Source organism: Eurosta solidaginis, chromosome 3, assembly GCF_040869045.1.
Source record: "Eurosta solidaginis isolate ZX-2024a chromosome 3, ASM4086904v1, whole genome shotgun sequence".
In the NCBI taxonomy this organism is placed as follows: Eukaryota; Metazoa; Arthropoda; class Insecta; order Diptera; family Tephritidae; genus Eurosta; species Eurosta solidaginis.
The window spans coordinates 6,085,366-6,108,589 of NC_090321.1; the positions used below are offsets into that span (position 1 = coordinate 6,085,366).

General features: G+C 36.7%; 1 protein-coding gene across 1 annotated transcript in view; it reads right to left on the reverse strand.

The window, feature by feature from the left end:
- Window positions 1-5,710: 5,710 nt before the first annotated feature.
- ppk9 (pickpocket 9) overlaps window positions 5,711-23,224 on the reverse strand; it is a 36,141-nt gene continuing 18,627 nt past the window's right edge. Inside the window, exons 2-9 of the mRNA XM_067777057.1 lie at window positions 22,518-22,715; window positions 22,162-22,446; window positions 21,781-22,017; window positions 20,304-20,458; window positions 16,267-16,332; window positions 10,665-10,756; window positions 9,232-9,337; window positions 5,711-6,114 (exon numbers count right to left, since the gene is read on the reverse strand). Of these exons, the coding sequence (XP_067633158.1) occupies window positions 6,005-6,114; window positions 9,232-9,337; window positions 10,665-10,756; window positions 16,267-16,332; window positions 20,304-20,458; window positions 21,781-22,017; window positions 22,162-22,446; window positions 22,518-22,715 (1,249 nt within the window). The 3' untranslated portion in view covers window positions 5,711-6,004. The remainder of the gene's footprint in view (window positions 6,115-9,231; window positions 9,338-10,664; window positions 10,757-16,266; window positions 16,333-20,303; window positions 20,459-21,780; window positions 22,018-22,161; window positions 22,447-22,517; window positions 22,716-23,224) is intronic.

The following is a 23,224-nucleotide window of genomic DNA, read 5'->3' on the forward strand; positions in this document are numbered from 1 at the left end:
CTTCAAACTTCACCATATAATTTCGTATATTGCACATATTTTTGCCTGAAAAAATTAATGAGATCGGTCGTATATATAGTATATATCCCCCACAACCGATTGTTCAGATAGGAAACTTTTCGTAATTGCTGCCCTATTTTAAGAGCTAGAGGCTTCAAATTTCAACGAATGCTTACGTATATAGCATATATTGTTGTCTGAAAAAATCATACAGATCGGTGGTATATATAGTATATATATGGTGGTATATATAGTATATACATATATATATATTTTCGCAATTTTACCCCCATTTTACCAGCTAGAAGCTTCAAATTTCACCGAATGCTTACGTATATATATTGTTGTCTGAAAAATCATTGAGATCGGTGGTATATGTAGTATATATCTCATACAAACGATTGTTCAGATAAGAAACTTTGCGCAATTTCTTCCCAATTTTAACAGCTAGAAGCTTCAAATTTCACCAAATGCTTACGTATATAGCATATATTGTTGTCTGAAAAAATCATTTAGATCGGTGGTATATGTAGTATATATCTCATACAAACGATTGTTCAGATAAGAAACTTTTCGCAATTTCTACCCCATTTTAACAGCTATAAGCTTCAAATTTCACCGATTGCTTACGTATATAGTATATATTGTTGTGTCAAAAATCATAGAGATCGGTGATATATATAATATATATATGATGGTATATATGATGGTATATATATATTAATCATAGAGATCGGTGGTATATATATTATATACTTCATATAAACTGTCATTTTTGCCCCTTTTTTACGGATAGAAGCTTCAAAATTCATCGAATTTCTTCAAATAGTTACGTTTACGTCATATATTTTTGAAATACGTAATTCGTGGTCATAGTTTTTACATTCAGACCACAAAAAACGTGAAGCTTTGCATCCTCACACAAAGTACCTAGCTATTTTTTATTTTATATTTATCTTAAAAATCGTTTAGGTATGTAGATCTGTTCACTATATATTTCTTATCTTATACATCCGATTATTCGGAGATTACGAATGGGATAATATTATTGTTCAGCCCCATTCATGAAAGGTATGAAGTCTTCGGCATACCCGAAGACAGTCCCGTCCTTTCTTGTTACTATTATGTTTGATTCAATATTTATTGTTTATATTCTTGTTTGTTTTGTGTTTGCCTTTTTGCTCTTTTGTTTTGTTTACTATTTATTTATTTATTTTTGTTGCTGTTGTTGTAGTTATCAATACGAACTGTGACAATCGTTATCATACAATTCGATACGCCAATAATTGCTGACACAGCAAAAGTGACTAAAGTTAACCGTAGTATTTAGTTGCATTTGAAGTATCCTTTTTCTTCGGTGGGTGAGGAAAAAGAAATCGGATGCCCAAATGGGATTGGAGAGTGATAAATAGCCTATGCAGTCATTTCATCCACCCCACCAATGAGTGACATTATCTTTTGAATATGAACGTATGCGCACAATTAGCAAAGATCTTTCAGAGGACTTAGTCCCTTGAGAACGGAAAAGTACCGCAAAGCGATGTTAATAGTGGGAAGTGACTGTGTGATGAGAATGAAAGTGATGAAAACGAAAAGAAAAATGAGATGGGGCTAAAACCCCCGCGCCTACACTTATTGCCACCTACCGTCTTCTGCGTCTTTTAAAAACCTAGTGGAGAGAGCGCAAATTACATCAAACGTATTTACACCCACAATTATTCCGGTGAGTAGTGAAATAAAATTTGTAACATGACAATCGAATTAGTCTGTAGATGTGATTATCGCAATTAAAGTGTCCAATGCGATATTTCCTTTGACTTATTTTGCGGACGCCAACAGGGTTCAAATGATTTGTTAACGAGTATTCGATTCAAGATTCTTCACTACGTCACCTGAACCCACACATCGATGTAAGAGAAGGACGATGTGAAAGCGAACATATGCTATTAGAGCTCCAAGCGCACATTAAATTCGTGCATGGCGAATCAAAAGCCGAGGTGAAAAAGGTGGAGACTTTTGTCCGATGTACTGCAAATTCAGACTTTACAATTTTTACTTTTTTCAGGCTTCAAATATGGTCGTCAGCAGTGCCTGGTCACTGCATAAAACAATTCATAAAGCTATGTACTTGGCTCTCATCTAGTTAAAAACTGGTACTCTTAATTGATCACTCTGATTTCAGACTATAGAGTGGGGAAATCCTACGAGGTCCAAATTTTTACTATCGTAACGTGACAGCCGAGGTGTATGCTCGCATGTAACGCTAAGAAAATTTACCACCAAAAATTGACTTATGATACAGAGAGCGGATGATTTATTTGCTCTTGCTTCGGCTCTGTGAAAATAATATTCGTAATCGCGATGCTATAACATATCCCCGTCCTGCGTACCGCTGAGTTGACACCAGCGTGTTATGCGAAAGACTGGAAACATTCGTAAACGAATTGACTAGGTCTTACCAGACCTGGTTAGCTTTTATCGCCTTCAACTAAGAAAAAGATGCAGGTGCTTAATTTAAAATAGGGTTATTGTAATTGATATTAGAGAAAAATTCTAAGTTTACAAACGGCGATGGTTACTAGGACATGTTTCTGAATTTCACTTCTTCATTAGCTAGCTTTTCGGGAGCTGATGAAGAAGTGAAATTCAGAAACATGTCCTAGTAACCATCGCCGTTTGTAAACTTACAATTTTTCTCTAATATCAATTACAAAAACCATTGTATAAAGCAATATGAGCAAAGCTCGCTAATTAAATACATATAAAATAGGGTTAAATGAAATAATATTGGCATGATAGTAAACAGCGGAAGTACTGCTTGTAAAAACACTGCTATAAACACAATGCTACTAAGCTTTTGAGAGCGCGCCTATAAGTATTCCACACAATCAGGATTAAAAACATATGGAATTTGTATGTACCTTATGCTGTATAAAGGAATACCAACAAAAAGGCAATACTTAGATAACAATTGCAAAGCGAGCAGCAGGGCATTGATTCGGCTAGCATAAGTTATGCAAATTGGAGATTACGCGTACAATACTCAACTCCCGAGAAGTTAGCTGTGACGAAGTGAAATTCAGAAACTTGACCTAATAACCGCATCGCCGTTTGTAAACTTTTCAAATTTTCTCTAATGTCGTTAACTGAAAAGTTTGTAAAAGAAAACCACCAACAGATCACAATAAAATTTCTCATCTTGGTACTATTTTTTCAATCGCCACTGTATGATATGCATGTGTGGCTCAATAAGTGCACAATTGTATAGCCCCTGTAGACTTTTACCCTTTGTATTTTATGGCTTATAAATGGAAAGTTGAGGCAAATAAACAATGCAAAAAAAAAAAAAACAACAAAGCTTCAGCGCTATTTTTACCCAATCGTTCCGCAGGCATCTTTGATGAAATGCTCACTGGTGCGAATATGCGGTATGTTTTCTTTTGGCGGATTAAGCCTACGAAATTCAACAAAGGCTGTTTTATAGTTCTTAGGTATCGAATATTATATTCCTTGCGAACTTCGCCAATTTTGTATCAATACAATTTGCTCATTTGTTAATATATGAAAATTGATGTTGGTGCCAAGAGTTCTGTCGAATGTTGATTTGTTTTTGTTTGTTTAACATTTTTCATAGGTTTTGTTATTTATCTACCCATACTCTCGCATACACATACCAACATACATAAATAAATTTCATCATACTATTTAGTTAATAAAAACTGTTATTCTTGTTGTTGCACTATTTGAAGACAAACATGTTGGCGACGTTTCCGGCATAAATAACCGTTATTAACCAATATCCTTGTGGAAGCCACAATACAAATGATTCGCATACGCAGGAAGTGGTTCGTTAATTTTTATACATCAGCGGTTAGTTATTGAAGGAAAACTAAATAAAACGGTTCATTTCGTTTATCAGAGCAATGGGAATAAGTGATGCAGTCTTTTTATACTCAGATGAGCAGAGCTCACAGAGTATATTAACTTTGTTCGCATAACGGCAATCCGTAACGGCATAAACTAATCGAGATAGATATAGACTTCTATATATCAAAATGATCTGGGCGAAAAAACAAACTCATTTAGCCAAGTCCATCCGTCCGTCCGTCCGTAAAGACGATAACTTGAGTAAATTTTGAGGTATCTTATTGAAATTTGGTATGTAAGTTCCTGGACACTCATCTCAGATCGCTATTTAAAATGAACGAAATCGGACTACAACCACGCCCACTTTTTCGATATCGAAAATTTCAAAAAACAGAAAAAGTGTGATAATTCATTACCAAGGACGGATAAAGCGATGAAACTTGGTAGGTGGGTTGACCCTATGACGTAGAATATAAAATTAGTAAAATTTTTGGACAATGGGCGTGGCACCGCCCCTCTTTTAAAATAAGGTAATTGGTTTTGCAAGCTGTAATTTGGCAGTCGTTGAAGATATCATGGTGAAATTTGGCAGGAACGTTACTCCAATTACTATATGTATGCCTAATAAAAATTAGCAAAATCGGAGAACGACCACGCCCACTTAAAAAAAATGTATTTAAGTCAAATTTTAACAAAAAATTTAATATCTATACAGTATACAGTAATGATATGGTGCAACAAAATACAAAAATAAAAGAAAATTTCAAAATGGGCGTGGCTCCGTCCTTTTTCATTTAATTCGTCTAGAATACTTTTAATGCCATAAAAAAACTTTACCATTCCTTGTGAAATTTGGTATGGGCATGGATTTTATAACGTTAACTGTTTTCTGTGAAAATGGGCGAAATCGGTTGAAGCCACGCCCAGTTTTTATGCACAGTCGACCTTCTGCCCTTCAGCTCGGCCCTTAACACGATAACTTGAGCAAAAATTGATATATCTTTACTAAAGTTAGTTCACGTACTTATCTGAACTCACTTTATCTTGATATAAAAAATGGTCGAAATCAGACTATAACCACGCCCACTTTTTCGATATCGAAAATTACGAAAAATTAAAAAAAAAAAAAATGCCATAATTCTATATCAAATATGAAAAAAGGGATGAAACGTGGTAATCGGATTGGTTTATTGACGCAAAATATAACTTTAGAAAAAACTTTGTAAAATGGGTGTGATACCTACCATATTAAGTAGAAGATAATGAAAAAGTTATGCAGAGCGAAATCAAAAGCCCTTGGAATCATGGCAGGAATACTGTTCGTGGTATTACATATATAAATAAATTAGCGGTTATGGGTCACCCTGGTCCACATTTAGGTCGATATCTCGAAAACGTCTTCACATATACAACTAAGGGCCACTCCTTTTTAGAACCCTCATTAATATCTTTAGTTTGATTCCCATAACGTACAAACACATTCTAGAGTCACCCATGGTCCACCTTTATGGCGATCTCCCGAAATGGCGCCCACCTATAGAACTATGCCCCACTCCCTTTTAAAATGCTCCTTAATACCTTCCATTTGATACCCATGTAATACAAACACATTTCAGGGTTACCCTAGGTTCATTTTCCTAAATGGTTATTTTCCTTTATTTTGTCTCCAAAGCTCTCAGCTGAGTATGTAATGTTCGGTTATACCCGAACTTAGCCTTCCTTACTTGTTGTTACACAAATTAATTCTCACATACATTCATATGTATCTTTGCAAGTGTGTGTATACGACATCTTTCATTATTTATTTATTCATTGTACAATAATTTTAAAACAACTCGTGCGTATTTTGTTTTTGGTGCGTTTAAATAAATTTTTACTGCGGTCAGCCGCAAGGACGCCAATTTTCAATTTTTATTGTTGAGGTTTATTAACGTGCCGTTTTTGGTTTACTATACTTTAATTTATTTTCTTTTTAATTATAAAATCGATGAGGCCACTCACTCAAACTCGCAGATACCTCGACACCATAGACATTTTGCAAAGAAAAACAATTTTCATATAAGATTGCGGTTCCCTCTAAGAGTTATTTGTAGGTATTTGCAAACCCTTGTGTTAGCATTGAAACGTTTCACTCCATCTAATTACTTAACATTCTCTTAATGAGACGCGCAGTAAAGTAGTAAATAACCTCCGTAAAGCTTAAAGCACTGCAGCCGAGAAAGAAGCCGACAAGGCCTCCAATGTAAACTGTAAATTGTAGAAAAAAATATAAAACATCTTAAGAGACAAGGAAATTTTAAAGGGTAATTCATATATTATAATTCCAGTACGGGTACTTTTAAGAACCGGATACCTTTTCGTAACCCTGTATTTTTTTAGGACTGGGTACTGTTTTTGATTCGTTCCCTGTTTTTAAAATGCAGTACTTTTTTAGAATCGGGTACTCATTCAATTCGGTTACGCTTTCGGATTCGGCTAGTTTTTTAGAACCGGGTACCTTTTTAAGAACCGAATACGTTTTCAGAACCGGTTAGTTCTTTAAATCCGGGTACTTGTTTTAGAACCGATGGAATGATTTCTATATACAGCCACTAGTTCCTAGTCTAACGGAAAGTTACATATGGCTTAAACAGAAACAGTACGTCACTTACTTGGCGGACAAGCTAGAAACTGCCAACTGAGTTGGTTGGGTTCATATAACGATAAAAGCTAGATAGAAAATGTATCAACATTTTAAACTACGTCAGGGACTTCACACATCGCACACCTACATAAAAACAGCGACAAATTTAAAAAGTTAAGCCGAATCATACATTTTTAGAGCTTTTGTGGCCTGTTCGAATGTTTGTACCAAGATCTTTAAAAAAGTTTTGGAATAAATTTAAAGCATGTTTCCATTGAAATTGGACCAGGCCTAAGTTAGGAGGGGTGACCTTACAGGAGAAACCTTGCACAAAATATCTAGGAATCATCCTAGAGAGTAAGCTGTCATGGAAGCTCAACGTGGAGGAGAGGGTCAAGAAGGCCTCAACGGCACTCTATGCATGTAAAAGAATGCAGGGGTGTATGTGGGGCCTATCGCCCTCTCTTTCTCATTGGGTTTTTACAGCGATTGTAAGCCCTATTCTATACTATGGAGTTCTTGTTTGGAGGAAAGCCACACAAAAAACAACATACCTCAAAAAATTAGAGGGGGTATGCAGACAATCAATGCTTGGCATTTCGGGATCCCTGAAAACAACCCTGACGGCTGCACTTTATGCCATTCTGCAAATTCCAACTGTAGACCTGGTAGCAAAGAACAAAGCATTAACGACCGCAACCACGCTCGGTGCTTCGGGGCAGCTTGAGCGCCGACCATATGGCCACAGTAGTATAGCGTCATTAATCACAAGACGAACATACTATCTGCGCTTCGAGGGAGATCTCAAGGCCTCAATAGAGGAGCACGGTTGGCGCAAGGGTGCGCAAATGGCGGACGAGGCGATACATGTGTACACCGATGGTTCCAAAGTAGTGGAAGGAGTAGGGTCTGCGGTATACTGCGCTGATCCGGAAATAAGCAGATCCTACAGGCTGCCGGATTACTGTAGCGTTTTCAAAGCGGAAATATTAGCCGTAACCAAAGCAGTAGAAACCCTGGAAGAGAATAGCTTAAGCTGCAACCGTGTTAACTTTTATATTGAAAGTCAAGCAGCAATTAAGGCAATAATCTCGCATATCACAGCAACTAAATGCCTGTTAGAGTGTAAGCAGTCTCTGGAGAGAATCGGGATAGGGAGAAGCATACATCTATATTGGGTCCCGGGGTATATGGGAATAGATGCGAATGAAAAAGCGGACGAACTAGCTAAAAAGGGCGCATCCCTTGAAGCTTGCTCCGTAGACGTCCCAATTAGTTTGGGCGAGATTAAGCGAAGGCGAGAGGTGCACATGATCGATCAAGTGGGAAAGGCGTGGGTTCAAGCGCGTGGCTGTAAAGTGTTGAAGATTATGTGTAGGTCTTACAACCTTAGACTAACGCAGTTGCTTCTATCACTAAAAACAGAGGACTGTAGACATGACGGGTATTCTGACTGGACACCGCCTTCTTGCGTCACATGCCTTTAAGTTAGGCTTGGTAAGTGATAGCAGATGTAGGAAGTGCGGGTTGGAGGAGCAAACGATCGAGCACGTTCTGTGCTCGTGCTCTGCACTTGCCAGGCTAAGACTCCAGCTATTAGGAGTGATACAGCTGTCAGATATAGAAGCAGCAAGTGCCTTAAGTCCTAGGAAGCTTCTAGTATTTGCCAAGAGGATGGAGTTATTTTATAACATAGGTCCTGGTTTTGGATAGGGTTTTTCAGTTTAGTCGTTAAAACAAACTTCTGGTAACACTACGGACTCAATCAGTCTATGTGAGGTCCTCATGGAACGGCCAGTTCAACCTAACCTAACCTTCCATTGAAGGATTTGTCAGTGGCCCAACTTTAAGCTAAGCATATATGTATAATTTAAAAGACCATATTAGACGACCAGGAGTCTACTAAGTCTATTTAGGACCGATTTCAATAAATTTATAGCGTCTTACACCAGTCATTGGGCTTTTATGCACGCATGCGGACAATATGAGTACTCCGCACAATGGCCAATGCAGAAGTTTTACAGACGCAAGTACGCAAAAAGACTATGGTGCCATTTCTGTGTAAATGCGCGGCTGTCGCTAGAATACGTCCATGATTCTTGCAAAGTCCCTTTTTCCGATAATCTTCCTAGATTTCCAAAAAAGTTTAGTTCTCTAAACAACTCGGGCTGGTTGTAGTATATATTCGATGCAAAGAAGATGAGTTTTATAAAAACAAAGCGGTTTGCAGAAAAATTGAGATACAGTCACACAAAGCAACATTAACGCACTACAGATCTAATGGTTTTTTTCGAACTGGTGCCAATTGGATGCAAAGTGCGACAGTTGGTAGCCACATTTGAGTCACCTAAGACTGAAACAGTTAAGAACGTGCTCAAAAGGTCTGCAAAGGGGGGCAATTGCCATTTCGCAAAATATCAGTCAATAATCAATCTTGAAAGTGTCAGCTGAAAGCACTGAGAGGGGACTGAGTTGCCATTAGTAATATCTCATAATGGGATAGTTCTGAAATTCTGCGACTCATTGCAGGGTTTCTTCGAAAAAGATCTCTTTAAACAACCATGAACAAGGGGAAGGAGACACTTACCAATTAACCACAAAGCATTTTCATTCATAAAATGAACTGCGTAAGTGAAACATTTGATACGATTACAACATTTTAATTTTTTCGGGAACGAGTTTCTATGCCGCTCAACATCAATGATAGATATTGTTATGAACTTTCTGCAAATTTTACTTACCCAACACATCTGCGAATGAGAAGAGTACATCACGTCTTAGCTGCATTTTTGGATAGTCTATAATGCCCCATTGTAGATTTGCGCCCAAGAACCAATCTCTGGAACGCTAAAAGGAACATGGAAATACTTTAAAGAAATCTCTTAAATGGTGTCATTAATGTAAAAATATCGATAAATATAGTACTGATTATAATTTCTTCTCGACCATAATTCAGAATTTCGAGACTCGAAGTCCTCCCATGAACCAGATAGTCGCAAGAAATATCTTGTTAGCTTTAGTAGATAGCAAATATGTGTTGTGTGTGCTATATTGCATACTTGTTGAAGAATTCTTTTAAAAACCACATAAGGACTTACGGTTATAATAAATTGATTTCTAATCGCCTTGCAGTGCAGGCCAACCACTACAAAATTACCATTACCGATTGCCACTACCGTTTTGAATAAAAAATATATGTGACCCGGTCTATGAAAAGGTAGCTTATGACTCAAAAAAGAAATTGTGAGAAACAGCTGCTAAAGATAAAGAATGCATTTCTTCAGGACGTTTGTACTTTTCTTTTTTTTTTGAGTCATAAGCCACCTTTTCATAGACCGGGTCACATATAACGATTTATCCCTCTTCATTCTTTACAAAAAAAAAAATTTCAAACGGTGTTCGTTTCCCAAAACAAACCTAAAATAGTTGTTAATAAACTGAAAAATTCTACAATATTTTCGTACTGCTAGAAACTCAGAGAAAGGAGAGCATTATGCGAAAGACTCCAACACATTGTCACTTTTGTCAGAAAAAAATGTGAAAACGAGAAAAAGAAGGAAAATGTTGAGTATTCAACCAAACTCGAATGAGATCAAAAAATATTTTTATCGCCAATAATTCGGCATACAAATTGTGGCAGTGGAAGAAGAAGGAAATGTTGGTAACAAAACTATTCCAAACTGTTACAACAACAAATGGGTGCTAGCATCGATGATGTAGCAAAATGCAAAGCGAATGAAATGCGGATGTGCATTTGGGAAAGTCAGAATTGCTGGCTGATGCAACGCATGAGTTTGCATTGATTTTTGGTATTACAAAGTGATTGCAGTATTGTAAAGAATTATTATTGTAGTTTGTGTTATTGTTATTATTGTTATTGATACAGCAGCAGTTGGCTTTGTCGTTGTCGTCGTTCAGAGTTTGTTGAATCGCTTTATAAGCAATTGTTGCTCAACTGAAAAATGACACATTGCAAAAGCTGACGGTGAAGTAACGGTGCAGACTGCTCCATATGGATGATAGAATGGGATATGATACATGCACGTGTATGCGTGTGTGTGCGCGTGTGTGTGTGTGCTTATTAGAATAATATGAGTTATTGAAAACTTTGTACACAGATTTTACAAAAAAAGGGAAGAAAGGAAGTACAAATAAATTCGCTTATGGCACTTACATAGGATTGCACAAAGAAATTAGAGTCATCGCAATTTGACAGGCAATGACAGTCAATTTTATACCGGTTGGACTTGAGCGAGATTATTTCTCCTGCAAAAGAACAAATTTTTAATACATGACATAAGTGAGTTATGAAAAACTTATTAAAAAACTGAAATGGAACATTGAATTATTTCGTTACTAAAAGGTAGATGGAGCTTGTGAGGTAAAGTTTAAATGAAGTGATTTCCTGCTGTTTTTAGTCTGCAGAAGATACAACCTTTCAGTACGATAAAAGAAACTTATGCACATAAATAATTTTAACAGAACTAAACTTTTTTAGCTAAATAAATAGATGCTGAGTTTTTCTCGATAGTTTTAAATTTTTGTCTAGAGGAGGATTGTTAAGCGTTGGCCATGACGTTAAGTTTATTTTTCCAATTATAAGCTCATTAAAAAATTATCCATCGCGGTGTGGAATTTGAAAAGTGGTTTGTTAGATTGAAAGGGATGCCATGTTCATTTATATAGTAACATATTTGGCATATCCCTTCTAAGAGATCTTTAAAGGTTGCTTGCAGGGGGCTGACTCCCATTAACCGCGGTTCGGCTATGTTCGCTGTACGACGAATATGGTTAAGCTGAGCTAAATTCCATCGGTGAGGAAAGTTTTTATCACGTCTCTCCACAGATTTTAGCCAATCACTCTATTCTCGTTGTTATTAAACCAACAGAAGCATTCATTACTCTTTACGTAATGATCCAAGTTTCTATGAAAAGATCTTAGACATCTCAACATACCCTTTTTATATAAACAGATCAATAGAAACAGCTGTCCATTCGGTTGTCAAACTAATAAAGGGTTTCCTCTGCAGCAAGTAAATGATATTTTTTTCTGGGAGCCTTTCCTGACATAGAAGAAGCCTTAAAAAATATTCAACAGTGGCAGTTGAAAGAGTCCTTTTAGCTCTATAAGACGACCCGATGCTGGTAAAATTCATGAGAACATTGTTGAGCGGCAGAACTGTAACGGCGGAGTGGAGAGGAGCGACGGCTCACAAAAAGTTGTGTAAAAACACGACCCAATAGAATGCCGTGTCTTCCTGAGGTCGTGGTAATGAACAAAATGCTTCAGGATCTTGAGGGTAGAGGCTGCCAAAGTGTAGTTTATGCCTATGACCTAGACACTTTTGTCAGGGCAAAATTTCTGAATACACTGAGGGACCGTTAGCAGGGTTACCTGGGTGTAGTGACGCAGAGGTGCAAGATTGCTGAATTTGTCTTGCTTTCGAAGGTCAAACGCTGGGAGCTTCTTCAAGCGTGGTGCAATATAGTGGGCAGGCCGATTCTCTTCCATGGCGCTTTGGTCTGGTGGAGAGCATTACAAACTTTTGGTTGGATGCAATGTAGAGACTGACGATGGCTGGAACGTGCGGGATTTTTCGTGCAACACTGGTACTTAACGTATTGCTGAATCCGTACAATACAAATTATCAATGTTCCAGTACATAAAGTTATCCCTGTCAACTGTCATGCTGATCTTTTCGTCCGGGAAGGTGCCTAGAGCCGAGTAAGCAAGCGCTGAGCTGCCACCACCTTTTTGTGTGTGTCGCAGTGTTTTTAGCCCGTTGTTCACTCCCAGTGCTCGGCGTTTTTATAAAAGCCTTTCGAGTATTATTGAAGTGCTACCTGTAAGCTGCCCAATTGGAGTTCATGCGTAATAGACTAGATAGACTCTGCTATGTGAGGTGTTTGGAGGACTACGAGGTGGAGTAATCCAGTCACTATGTGCTCAGTTGCCAGCCTTTGCGAGGACGTAGCGGAAATATCTCGGTCGGGTTGTATTCGGAGGATATTTCCGAAATTGATGTGTGGTTTATTTGTAGCTTTGTCGTTGCCGCGCAGCGATGCGCTAAATATGTAACTGCAAGCAAGTTTCACTACTAGATTATGTGGTAGTATATCACAGAAAAGTTCATAAATAGGACAGTAGTCAACCAACTTTAGCTAGGAGCCTCCTTAAGGATTCTAAGCCGTGGTAACTTTATTCATTCTCATAACAAAAGATAGCCTACAAAGCTATTGCGCTTTTATTCACTGATTATGACGAAAGCCTTGAAAATCTGACCAAGAACTATGAGATGGGTTATGATGTCAAAAAAGTAAACTTAATGTCGATAAAAGGAAAACATCCCATACGAAACGCTCGACTTTGTGAATGCTGATGAGCCCCATAGCGAAAATCAGATGGAGGTGGAAGGCAGCAAGGTACAAGAACTATTCGGAACAGGATCTCGGATCTCAGAAGTCCAACTTAGAAAAAGAATGTAAAGAAAAATTACTCAAAACAAACATGTATGACAGCTAAGCAACATAAACTGAGCTTTAAGCTCGATATTTCGGAGTCCAAGGCCAATAAATCTTCTGGGAGCAATCATATTACTCATACACGCGGTTGCCTATTTAACTGTTCATTCATATTTATCAAAAAGTTTGAGAAAATTAAAATTCATTCAAATGGAAGTTTCCGTCAGCAGACAAATGAGGTGTATCTCAAAAACGTACAAAGACACATTCATACATACTCCACATATTATACCAATTATAACAGTTAAATGCAATACCCCAAACCCTCCATTCAATACTTACACGTAGAATCATGTGTACCAGCTTTAAACGAAATTACAACTCACGTAGTGAGACTTATCAAATGTGTTTTGAAGGTAAGTGGGGTCAAAAGGCTAACGGATACGGGAAAACACTCTCCATCCATATTGAATAAAAACAGGACAACAAAAACACAGAAAACACACAACAGTAACTCGAGCAAAAGCGTGAAAGTGTCAAAAGAGTTAGAGTAAGAGTGAGACAAAAGCAGCAGGACTTGGACTAACAAGTCACACGCTACCAAAAGAAGTAAAGTAATTCAGACCAAAAAACAACAGAAATAATTTAAGCTAAAAAGAAAAACATAAAAGACGTTATTAAGGTTGCAATGGAACGAAGAGAGCTCAAGAGCGTGTACATGGGTGCAAACACGTCGACAGACAAATTCATGTTTTTGTGGGTATGAAGGAAAAGAGCTCTACTGAATTCGAAGAAATAGTAGATAAGTTCAAAAGCATGGGCGTAGTTAGTTTTGGCGCTCATCTCAGACTAATTTGTAACAGGGCGCTTCCTAAGGAGGCCCAAGTATTTTATTAATTGATATTTGGCTCGGTTTTATTAATAAAATCATATGATCTATTCTCTATCGTTAAAATAAGTATACTTTTAGATGAAGTTATTTGAAAGCGTATATAAGAAGGAAGACATTTTAGTACTATTTACTTAGAGTTATTATTAGCTTGATTCCAAAAGTTCTTAGTTGAGGGTGTAGATGGGTAGCAGATGGCATTAAAGTAGGAAGCCCTTGCCCTTAAAAATTTCTCTTGTGACTAAGTATGTCATTTGAGGATGTGCTACTTAAAAATAAAGTTTAAACTCCCACCTCAGCTTTGGCAAAAGTATGGCTACGCCCATGAGCACAAGCGTAAAAAATATGCATTATGACTGAATTCAAAATTATATTTTCCATGTGTGAACACCTGCTGCACTAATAAGTAAACATGACTTCACCTTCCGGCCGTCGACTCAGCTCCTTGCCACTTTCAATGAAAAACAAAAGCAAACAAACCCATGTATATTATCTCATCCGCATGGGGGAACGTGGCAAAATGTTGGCATTCATTGCTGTTGCAACAAATATGATGAGTGGTAGTTGGTCATATGAGCTCACAGACACACACAAAGTCAGGTAACTTGCCATTTGGTTAACATCATATGCAGCTCGAATCAAAAGCAGGAAAAAAGACTGCTAAGAAACAGTATTTGGCTATAAATGAAAGAGTTTTAGTTTCACTCTCATCATTTCACTTGGATCCCACTTAGGTCTCACTTGGCGCATGGGAATTGTATGTATGTATGTGCCATAAGCGTGTTTGATAATTGTGCGAGCTTTTGCTTGTGGCTTGATTTTTGTGTTTTGTTTCTTGGTGCAGTTTTAGTAGATGTACTAAGCGGTTTTTCGCTTTACAGTCGACGGTTGGTACTTCACTTTTACCAAGTTGAGGTTAATTAAACATTTTTGATGGAATTTTTAAAATTTTGGTCGCCAACAGTGTCTGAAGGTGTTTTAATTTGATTTTCCCTGTCTCCTTTTGTTCGCGTAGCAATGATTTTCTTGAGGTTTAGTACGAAAATCTGGAGGAGATCTTGTATTTTGTTTCTCGAGGAAGACGACGTGCGAAAATTTGTTTAGCTACACAATATGAAATTGCTTGGAGTTTTAGGTAAGGTGCTCCTTATGTAAGCAATATACTAGCATGAAATTTTTTTAAAGTTAACAGCAGCTAGAAGCTCAATGCCGACTCCGAAAGTAGAGCGAAGCATATATACGACAAGCGATTTTTTCGGCTGCTACCGAGAGGCAGTCTTATTTTGATAGCCTTTCGAAAGCACTTTTGTTGTAACGTACCCTGTGAGGGCAACCTGCGTCTTTGCATAAGGTAGGAAGGAAAACTAATCACATCCTCCATAGAGTTAGGAGTTAAAATATATCCACGGAAATGCATGCTTGTCGAAAAATTTGGTGCTAGGCTGCTTAACATTTTAGTGAATTTGACTCGCTTATGCTTAGAGCATGTTACGGGTTTGTTTCATAAGAGTCAACGCAGCCACCGTGTTGTGGTGGTATCGCCATCCGTCAGCTACACCGAAGACCCTATGAAAAGCAATATTGAAAACTTAAAAAAAAAAAACAATTTTAAATTGGCTTGGGTTGATTTTGTTTGGTAGCACTCGGTGCACCACGCCAATTGGAAGAGCAACTCAACAAAAATCTGCTCGGAGGTAAATAGCGCAACGTATTTGTTTGAAGTGTTGACTTGCGGGAAGGGAAGTCGCTTCAAAACCGATGAGTCATTGGAGCCAGTATTGAACAAATTTGAGACTTGCAATCAAAAGTATATGCGCAGTCCATACTGCTATTCCCGCTTTCAGAAGAATGAGGCGACAATAACTCAGCCTGTGATGGTCCGACGCAGTTTGAAACTCAAATAACTCAGTCAAAAGGGATTTCACATTGATATTGGGCGACTCACTTTCATGCTATTTGGTTTAGTAATGCTGAAGAAGATAACTTTAACCCCAGGCGTTTACTTCTCGGGCGCCATATTATTGTTGCAGCCCTCCATAGAAACACGTTTGTTCAGAAAATAATAGTGATGGATTAAACAGGGATATATTGAAGTAAAAGCTTCTGATTAAATAAAATAAAATGCTCGGGCGCCAAATTAAAGAAAAATGTGTAATTTTTGGTGTATACTCACATTAAAGAGGTAATTGAAATTTACAAGGGAAAGATAAGATACTCGCTACTATTACAGAAAAACATGGGTTCATTATTCATTCAGTTTACAAGATTTCATTATGATTTCAGTTCACAAGTGCCAGCAGTTAGCTCTTTAAACTGATTAAACAACTGATAAGTAAAATCTTCACTAAATTAAGTAATTTTTTAAATTCTACAATCTTTCTATAAATTTTTTTAAAAACATATTTTTTTTTTTTTTCGGACTCACTTTTTATGTGCTCCAAACAAACCAATCCATCGAAATCGCAAATCCGTAAAATACGTCCATTTTTCACTATGTTGATCAAATAAAACGGAATGTTTTTATTGTAAATATGAAAAAACCAGATACAAAATGGAAAAGTATGAAAAAAGTGATGAAAGAGTTAATTGTGATAAACCGATTTAATATCAAAAGAGAGACTTATTACATTGGGATTTTAATGAAGCCAGAAAAAAGAAACCAAAGCCGATGCAATTAAAAGCGCCTTAATTTTCTGGTTAGATTTCTGCAACAAAAAAATTTGGTTTCGACTTTAGAATTGACCGAATTGCCAACTAACGTGGTTTATTGTGTTTGTTTATATGACGCCATAATATTTGGCGCCAAACCATTGAAAATGGCGAAATAATTGGATCAGTTCACACATTCTCACATTACAAATACACAAACACATAAACCGCACATGGACGCGAAAAGTAGCACAATTCAGATAGCTGTGAAATTGCACATTGCAAAATTTTATTAAAAACAAAATAACCTAAATATAAAAATGAACGTAAATAGCAAATGTGAAAAAAGACAAAGTTGAAAAGTAAATAAAAACACATAAGTATATACATATGTACATTAGGGTGAAGCACGAATAAAAAATGTTCTCGCTTGTCGTATGTATTAAAAGTTTACGCATCAATTAATAAAATATGTTACATAATTAAGGTAAGGTACTATGTACAACTATTCTTAATGACAGCATAAACGGGGAGAAGAGCGATAGTTTTATATGAACTTTCGTTCAAAGTTGTTGAACCATAATTTTCGAGGTGGTCCCGGATATTAATTTAGGTATATAATTTTTTATGAAATTTTTTTTGAAGTGACAAATTTTAATTCCTACGTAAATCAAATAGTAAAGTTATAAATGCGGATATTTAACAATGGCTGTCCAACAGCTGAAATAACAACGCACGTACATAGGTGCGAGGCCGGATAGAAGGATAGAAGGAAAAGCCTATGAATGCGAACAAGGGTTTTAGCTCCAGTTTATCCAACTTCGTGCGACTGTAAATTTACTGCAACTCTCCGCCCGACGGAATACTTGACGGAAGTATGGGCGAAAATTGTATCTAGACGATGGAAGTTTTAGTGCTATCTTAAATCCCACACTGATAATTTGAGGCCTTCGATGCTTTGTCTGCTGAAAAAAAAATTACGTAAAACAGGTAGGGTTGCCTGTCTTTTCATTTTTTCTCCTTATATTTCTTTGGTATTCTAATTGTGTTCTTCGCATATGTTACTTGGTTTATGTTGACTCATTCAGTCTTATTTTTTCGATCAGATAACTTTCTTTTAATGCAACCTGGAGCTTATGCTAGTTGGATATGATGGTATCTAATGCTGGATTAAGTTTAAATTTCGAAGTAAAAGCTACAAGCTTACAAGATTCAAAACATTTATGAGAGATTTTATAACTTATTTTCTACCAAGAGAGCAGTGGAGAGAAGTTTTGGTGGCGTATTTCTCTTGAGCACTGGGTTTGCCATAAACGCAGATTATCAGATGTACTGCACCATCTGTAGAACTGAACTTTTGGCGCTTCTGAATTCAGTAGGCACATTCTATCTATTCTTAGATTGGGTAAACTAATGGCCTTTTCAGTCCCTGAAATAATATAACTCTGTTGATTTGAAGGTTTGTGTATTCCTTTGACAAAATATTTACCTTTGAATAGGTAAAGGAGTACCATTAACCACAAACTCAACCATTTTTTAAAATATTAAGTAGTATAGTTTATTAGTTACAAATTAAGAGCGTAACATTAAAGTAAATTTTTTTTTAGAAAGAAAACGCTTAAGGGAGAACCTTTTCACGATAATTGATTTCGATATAGGCCTGAAAAAAGTATCAATTTACGTTAATCATGTTATGATGAGCACGATTTGATTACCCTCTGAATATAAGTGTCGAGGATGTTTGTGAACGACCGTCGAACTTCTTCTAGATGATCAGGGGAATAGTGGGTAACAACTCTTTGCGCCATTATAAAAGATTAAGAGCTTTATTTTTATACTCAGCTGAGCTGAGCTCTCAGAGTATATTAACATTGTTCACATAACGGTAATCCGTAACGGCATAAACTAATAGACTTCTATATATCAAAATGATCTGGGCGAAAAAAGAAATTCATTTAGCCATGTCCGTCCGTCCGTAAACACGATAACTTGAGTAAATTTTGAGGTATCTTGATGAAATTTGGTATCCAGGTTTTTGGGCGCTCATCTCAAATCGCTATTTAAAATGAATGAAATCGGACTGCAACCACGCCCACTTCTTTGATATCGAAAATTTCGAAAAACAGAAAAAGTGCGATAATTCATTACCAAAGACGTATAAAGCGATGAAACTTAGTAGGTGCATTAACCTTATGACGAAAAATATAAAATTAGTAAAATTTTGGACAATGGGCGTGGCACCGCCCACTTTTAAAAGAAGGTAATTTAAAAGTTTTGCAAACTGTAATTTGGCAGTCCTTGAAGATAATCTGATGAAATTTCTCAGAACCTTACTCATATCACCACTTGTGTGCTAAATAAAAATCAGCAAAATCGCATGACGAGCACGCCCACTTAAAAAAAATTTTTTTGTGATGTCAAATTTTAACAAAAAATTTAATATCTTTACAGTATATAACTAAATTATGTCAACATTCAGCTCCAGTAATGATATGCTGCAACAAAATACAAAAATAAAAAAAAAATTCAAAATGGGCGTGGCTCCGCCCTTTTTCATTTAATTCGTCTAGAATACTTTTAATGCCATAAGTCGAACAAAACTTTACCACTCCTTGTGAAATTTGGTAGGGGCTTAGACTCTGGGACGTTAACTTATTTCTGAGAAAATGGGCAAAATCGGTTGAGGCCACGCCCGGTTTTTATACACAGTCGACCGTCTGACCGGCCGTTAACACAATAACTTGAGCAAAAATTTATATATCTTTACTAAACTTAGTTCACGTACTTATCTGAACTCTCTTTATCTTTAAAAAAGAGATGAAACATGGTAATTGGATTGGTTTATTGACGCAAAATATAACTTTAGAAAAAACTTTCTAAAATGGGTGTGGCACCTACCATATTAAGTAAAAGAAAATGGAAAGGTTCTGCAGGGCGAAATCAAAAGCCTTTGGAATCTTGGTAGGAATACTGTTCGTCGTATTACATATGTATATAAATAAATTAGATGTACCCGACAAATGACGTTCTGGGTCACCCTGGTCCACATTTTGGTCGATATCTCAAAAACGCCTTCACATATACAACTAGGGGCTTTAAAAACCCTCATTTATACCTTTAATTTGATACCCATATCGTACAAACACATTCTAGAGTCACCCCTGGTCCACGTTTATAGCGATATCCCGAAATGGTGTCCACCTATAGAACTATGACCCACTCCCTTTTAAAGTATTCTTTAATACCTTCTATTTGAAACCCATGTCATATAAACACATTCCAGGGTTACCCTAGGTTCATTTTCCTACATGGTTATTTTCCCTTATTTTGTCTCCAAAGCTCTCAGCTGAGTATGTAATGTTCGGTTACACCCGATAATAGCCTTCCTTACTTCATACGTTTTTTAGGAAGAGTTAAAAATATTTTATCTCGTATAGTAATTCGCTCCACCCTAATGCGTCTACGTTGTAGATATACAAAAAAGAAAATTGCGTCAATGGCTTTTAGCAAATAAACGCGAAGTCATTTTCGTTTATATAACAAATAAATATACATAACTCCAATTAGTACAACAAAAACAATATCAACATCAACACAAATGTGTACGTAAATGAAAATATTTTTAAATGCAACTGATACCGCTACAATGAAAGTTTTTAAGCGAAATTATATTTAAATTCAACACAGCATAACGGTTAATAATTGTAGCGGTAGATAATTGTTAAATTTCGTAATTAATATAATGTTCCTTATAATGTAATTACACTCAAATTACCAAAAAAGTTATAAGCTTTGTAAATATTAAATACTTACAATGATTACGATAGAAATGTGGTACACAGCCACACACTTTGAGAGCAAAAAACATTCGACATTCGGACAGGCAAAGGCCAAAACTGTAAATGGGCATCGTTAGCATATCATCAGCCTCGTGTTGGTATCGACATTTGCGTTGTTTGATCGTGAAGCTGTTGAAATATAATTAATTTGAAAATTAAATATTTTTGAAATAAAAAGAAATTGAAATTTATACAGGCACCATTTTAAAGCAACTTAACCAAGCCCAACGAAATTCGCTTATTTGAAGAATCAGGAGAATGGAGGGAGGGAATTTAATGGAGAAAGCAGAAAAGACGGTAATTGCAGAGGGAGAAAGGGAGGAAAAAAACAAAGTGATGGAGAACGAAGGAAAAATAAGGAAAGTGAAGTGGAAGAGAGAGAGAAAGAGGAAAAGAAACAAAGTGATAGAAACGATGAAAATGAGGTAATCTATCGTTTGGAAAGGAAGAGAAGGGGGCATAGAAAGTACTCACGATTAGGACAACGATGGTAATGGGTATACTTATACCTAACCTAAATGTTGAATTATTGATAATTATAGTCTAAAAGATACCAGTTAATTTACGGGTATAAGATGTTTAAGTGGAAAGGAGGATGGAGAGAAACAGCGATTAAGGAAGAGAAAGTATTAGAGTATTTGTATGTTCTATTTCATTATCTTCCATTCATTATATTAAACTTTAGCCATCAAGGCAATTTTAGCCATCCGGAACACCAGCCATACCTCCAAAACAAGAGACACCAAATAGTCAAGGCCACTCTTCAACTGTATTTGAAACACACTGAAGATTTCTTGTCTCTTGCTTACTATAGTTTGGGTGCCATAAGGACTCAGCCCTGTCCAGGAGATATTGCCCTTATTTTCCAAGAAAACTTGGGTTTTCTCATTCTACCAGGCACCATGAGTGAGAAGAGTGCTCTCAAACAGCCGATGCAAAAACCGAATGAGTAATAGATTTGTTAGCTGTTCGGTAAGCAGCTTCTCGACATCTAACTTTCTGGTGTCGGCCCGAGCACTTCTTTCGTTGCACAGGTAAGTGTGCTTCATCAATATCACAATAAAGTGCTACCCTTAAAGAAATAAGCATCCGCTCTATCGATGCGTACGAGCAGATAACCGTTATTTTGAAGATCCTCGTCTTGATGTGAAATATTCGCTCACAATCGTGAACAAATGTATCTAACGGAAACTTATCTTTGTCATCAATATTTCCTTTTCCACGCAACTGTATTATATGTCTAAGGGCTCGAATGTCTTGATATCTTATGGAGTACATCCGATTTCTTGTAGGGCAATGATGTTGGTATTGCCTTCACCTAAAAAAGTCTATTTAATGGATGCGTATCCTCATATTATAGTTAAAACGTAGAGAGATTTCTCATCCAACGCTTTTTATTTTTAAGGGGGGTGAATGAGTTCAAGAAAATCTGTTTGACATTTTACACTTACGCTCTCGCCTCCTCAGTGGTATAGATCTCTAATGCGATCAGTTCTACTGTTGTGTAGACAGTTTCGGGGAAAGTATAACGTTGCTTGGATATAATTGGTATATCGCTGGCGCCATGAAAGTAAACGTCATAAGCTGTCGATAGATTAATAATTTGAGCATATATTTCACCATCGAGAGGATGGACAGTGACACGATCACCGTGGTCTAACACGCTCCAATCGTTGCGCTTCCAGTACCTTAAAAGAGGAAACATTTCATTGGACATGGAAAGAAAAACAGAAAAGGATTTGAAAAATAGGGACAAAAAAGGAAAGAAAGTAAATAAAGAAAGAAAGGAAGAAGAAAATAATTAGTCACAGGGCTAAAGTACTATTACTTACTCATAAGAGTTGTAACGAGCCACCAGCGAATTAACCGAATGGCACACACCAAATTCAGTGAGTGTTTCATAAATGTACATTTGTACTGCAGCACCGCTACTCATCTCTGGTTCAAAGTTCCACTTGAGATCATATAACAAATCCAAATACTGTGCGCTTGGTATGCCAAAAGTTTTATTTCGCGGCAAAGTTTCAATATTCTCATAGGTAAGACGTGCCAAATGCTCTATGAAGATGTGAAAATCTGCGCGATCTTCATGAGATGGAAAATTTTTGGGATTAGCGCTGGTGAAAAAAGAAATGAATCATTTTCAGTAGGGAGCTATTTAGAATTATCAACTTGTATTTGAACTTACTCCATATATTCTTCGACTTTCATCTCATCGATACGCTTATGTGGACATACAGTGAGAGAGGGAAAACTCGTGTTCCAAACTAATTTATTACGATCCATTGATATGACCATGGGTGAGGTTTGAAAACGTTCCCAAGTGCGTTTACTGAGAGAAATAATGGCGAATACAGCAACGCAAATGAAAGCAAACCAAATCATTCTGATGCGGATGCGCAAGCGGAAGAGAACACAAGAAAAAGGATATATTAAACGAAATGTAAAATTTGTAAAGCTTGGAAATCAACGGAATTTTCTGAGTGTTGAGCAAAGGAAGAGTTTGATTTGATTCGCTTGAAGTTGCATGTGTGGATGTTTGAGCGCTCTTCTCATACTCTTTTGATTTTTCTTTTTTTATTGTTTGATGTGAATGACCGTCGACAGTAAAATGGCGTCATAAATCTGAATATTTACGCGCATTCATAAAAATCTATTGCGTGTAAATTTATACGATGAGCATTCGCAACTTTTTTTTTTTTTTTTGACTGCTCATAAAAAAGTTGCAGCCGCAAAAGGCAAAAAGCATACGCCAAGCCAACGAACTGTAAATGCGTGTATGAGAAAGCAATAAAAAAGTACTTGTTTCGGATATAACGAAATTTGAAATGCATAATTCCAAAAGTTTGCGCCACATGAAAGAAAAATATAAAAAAATTAAGTCATTGGATAGAT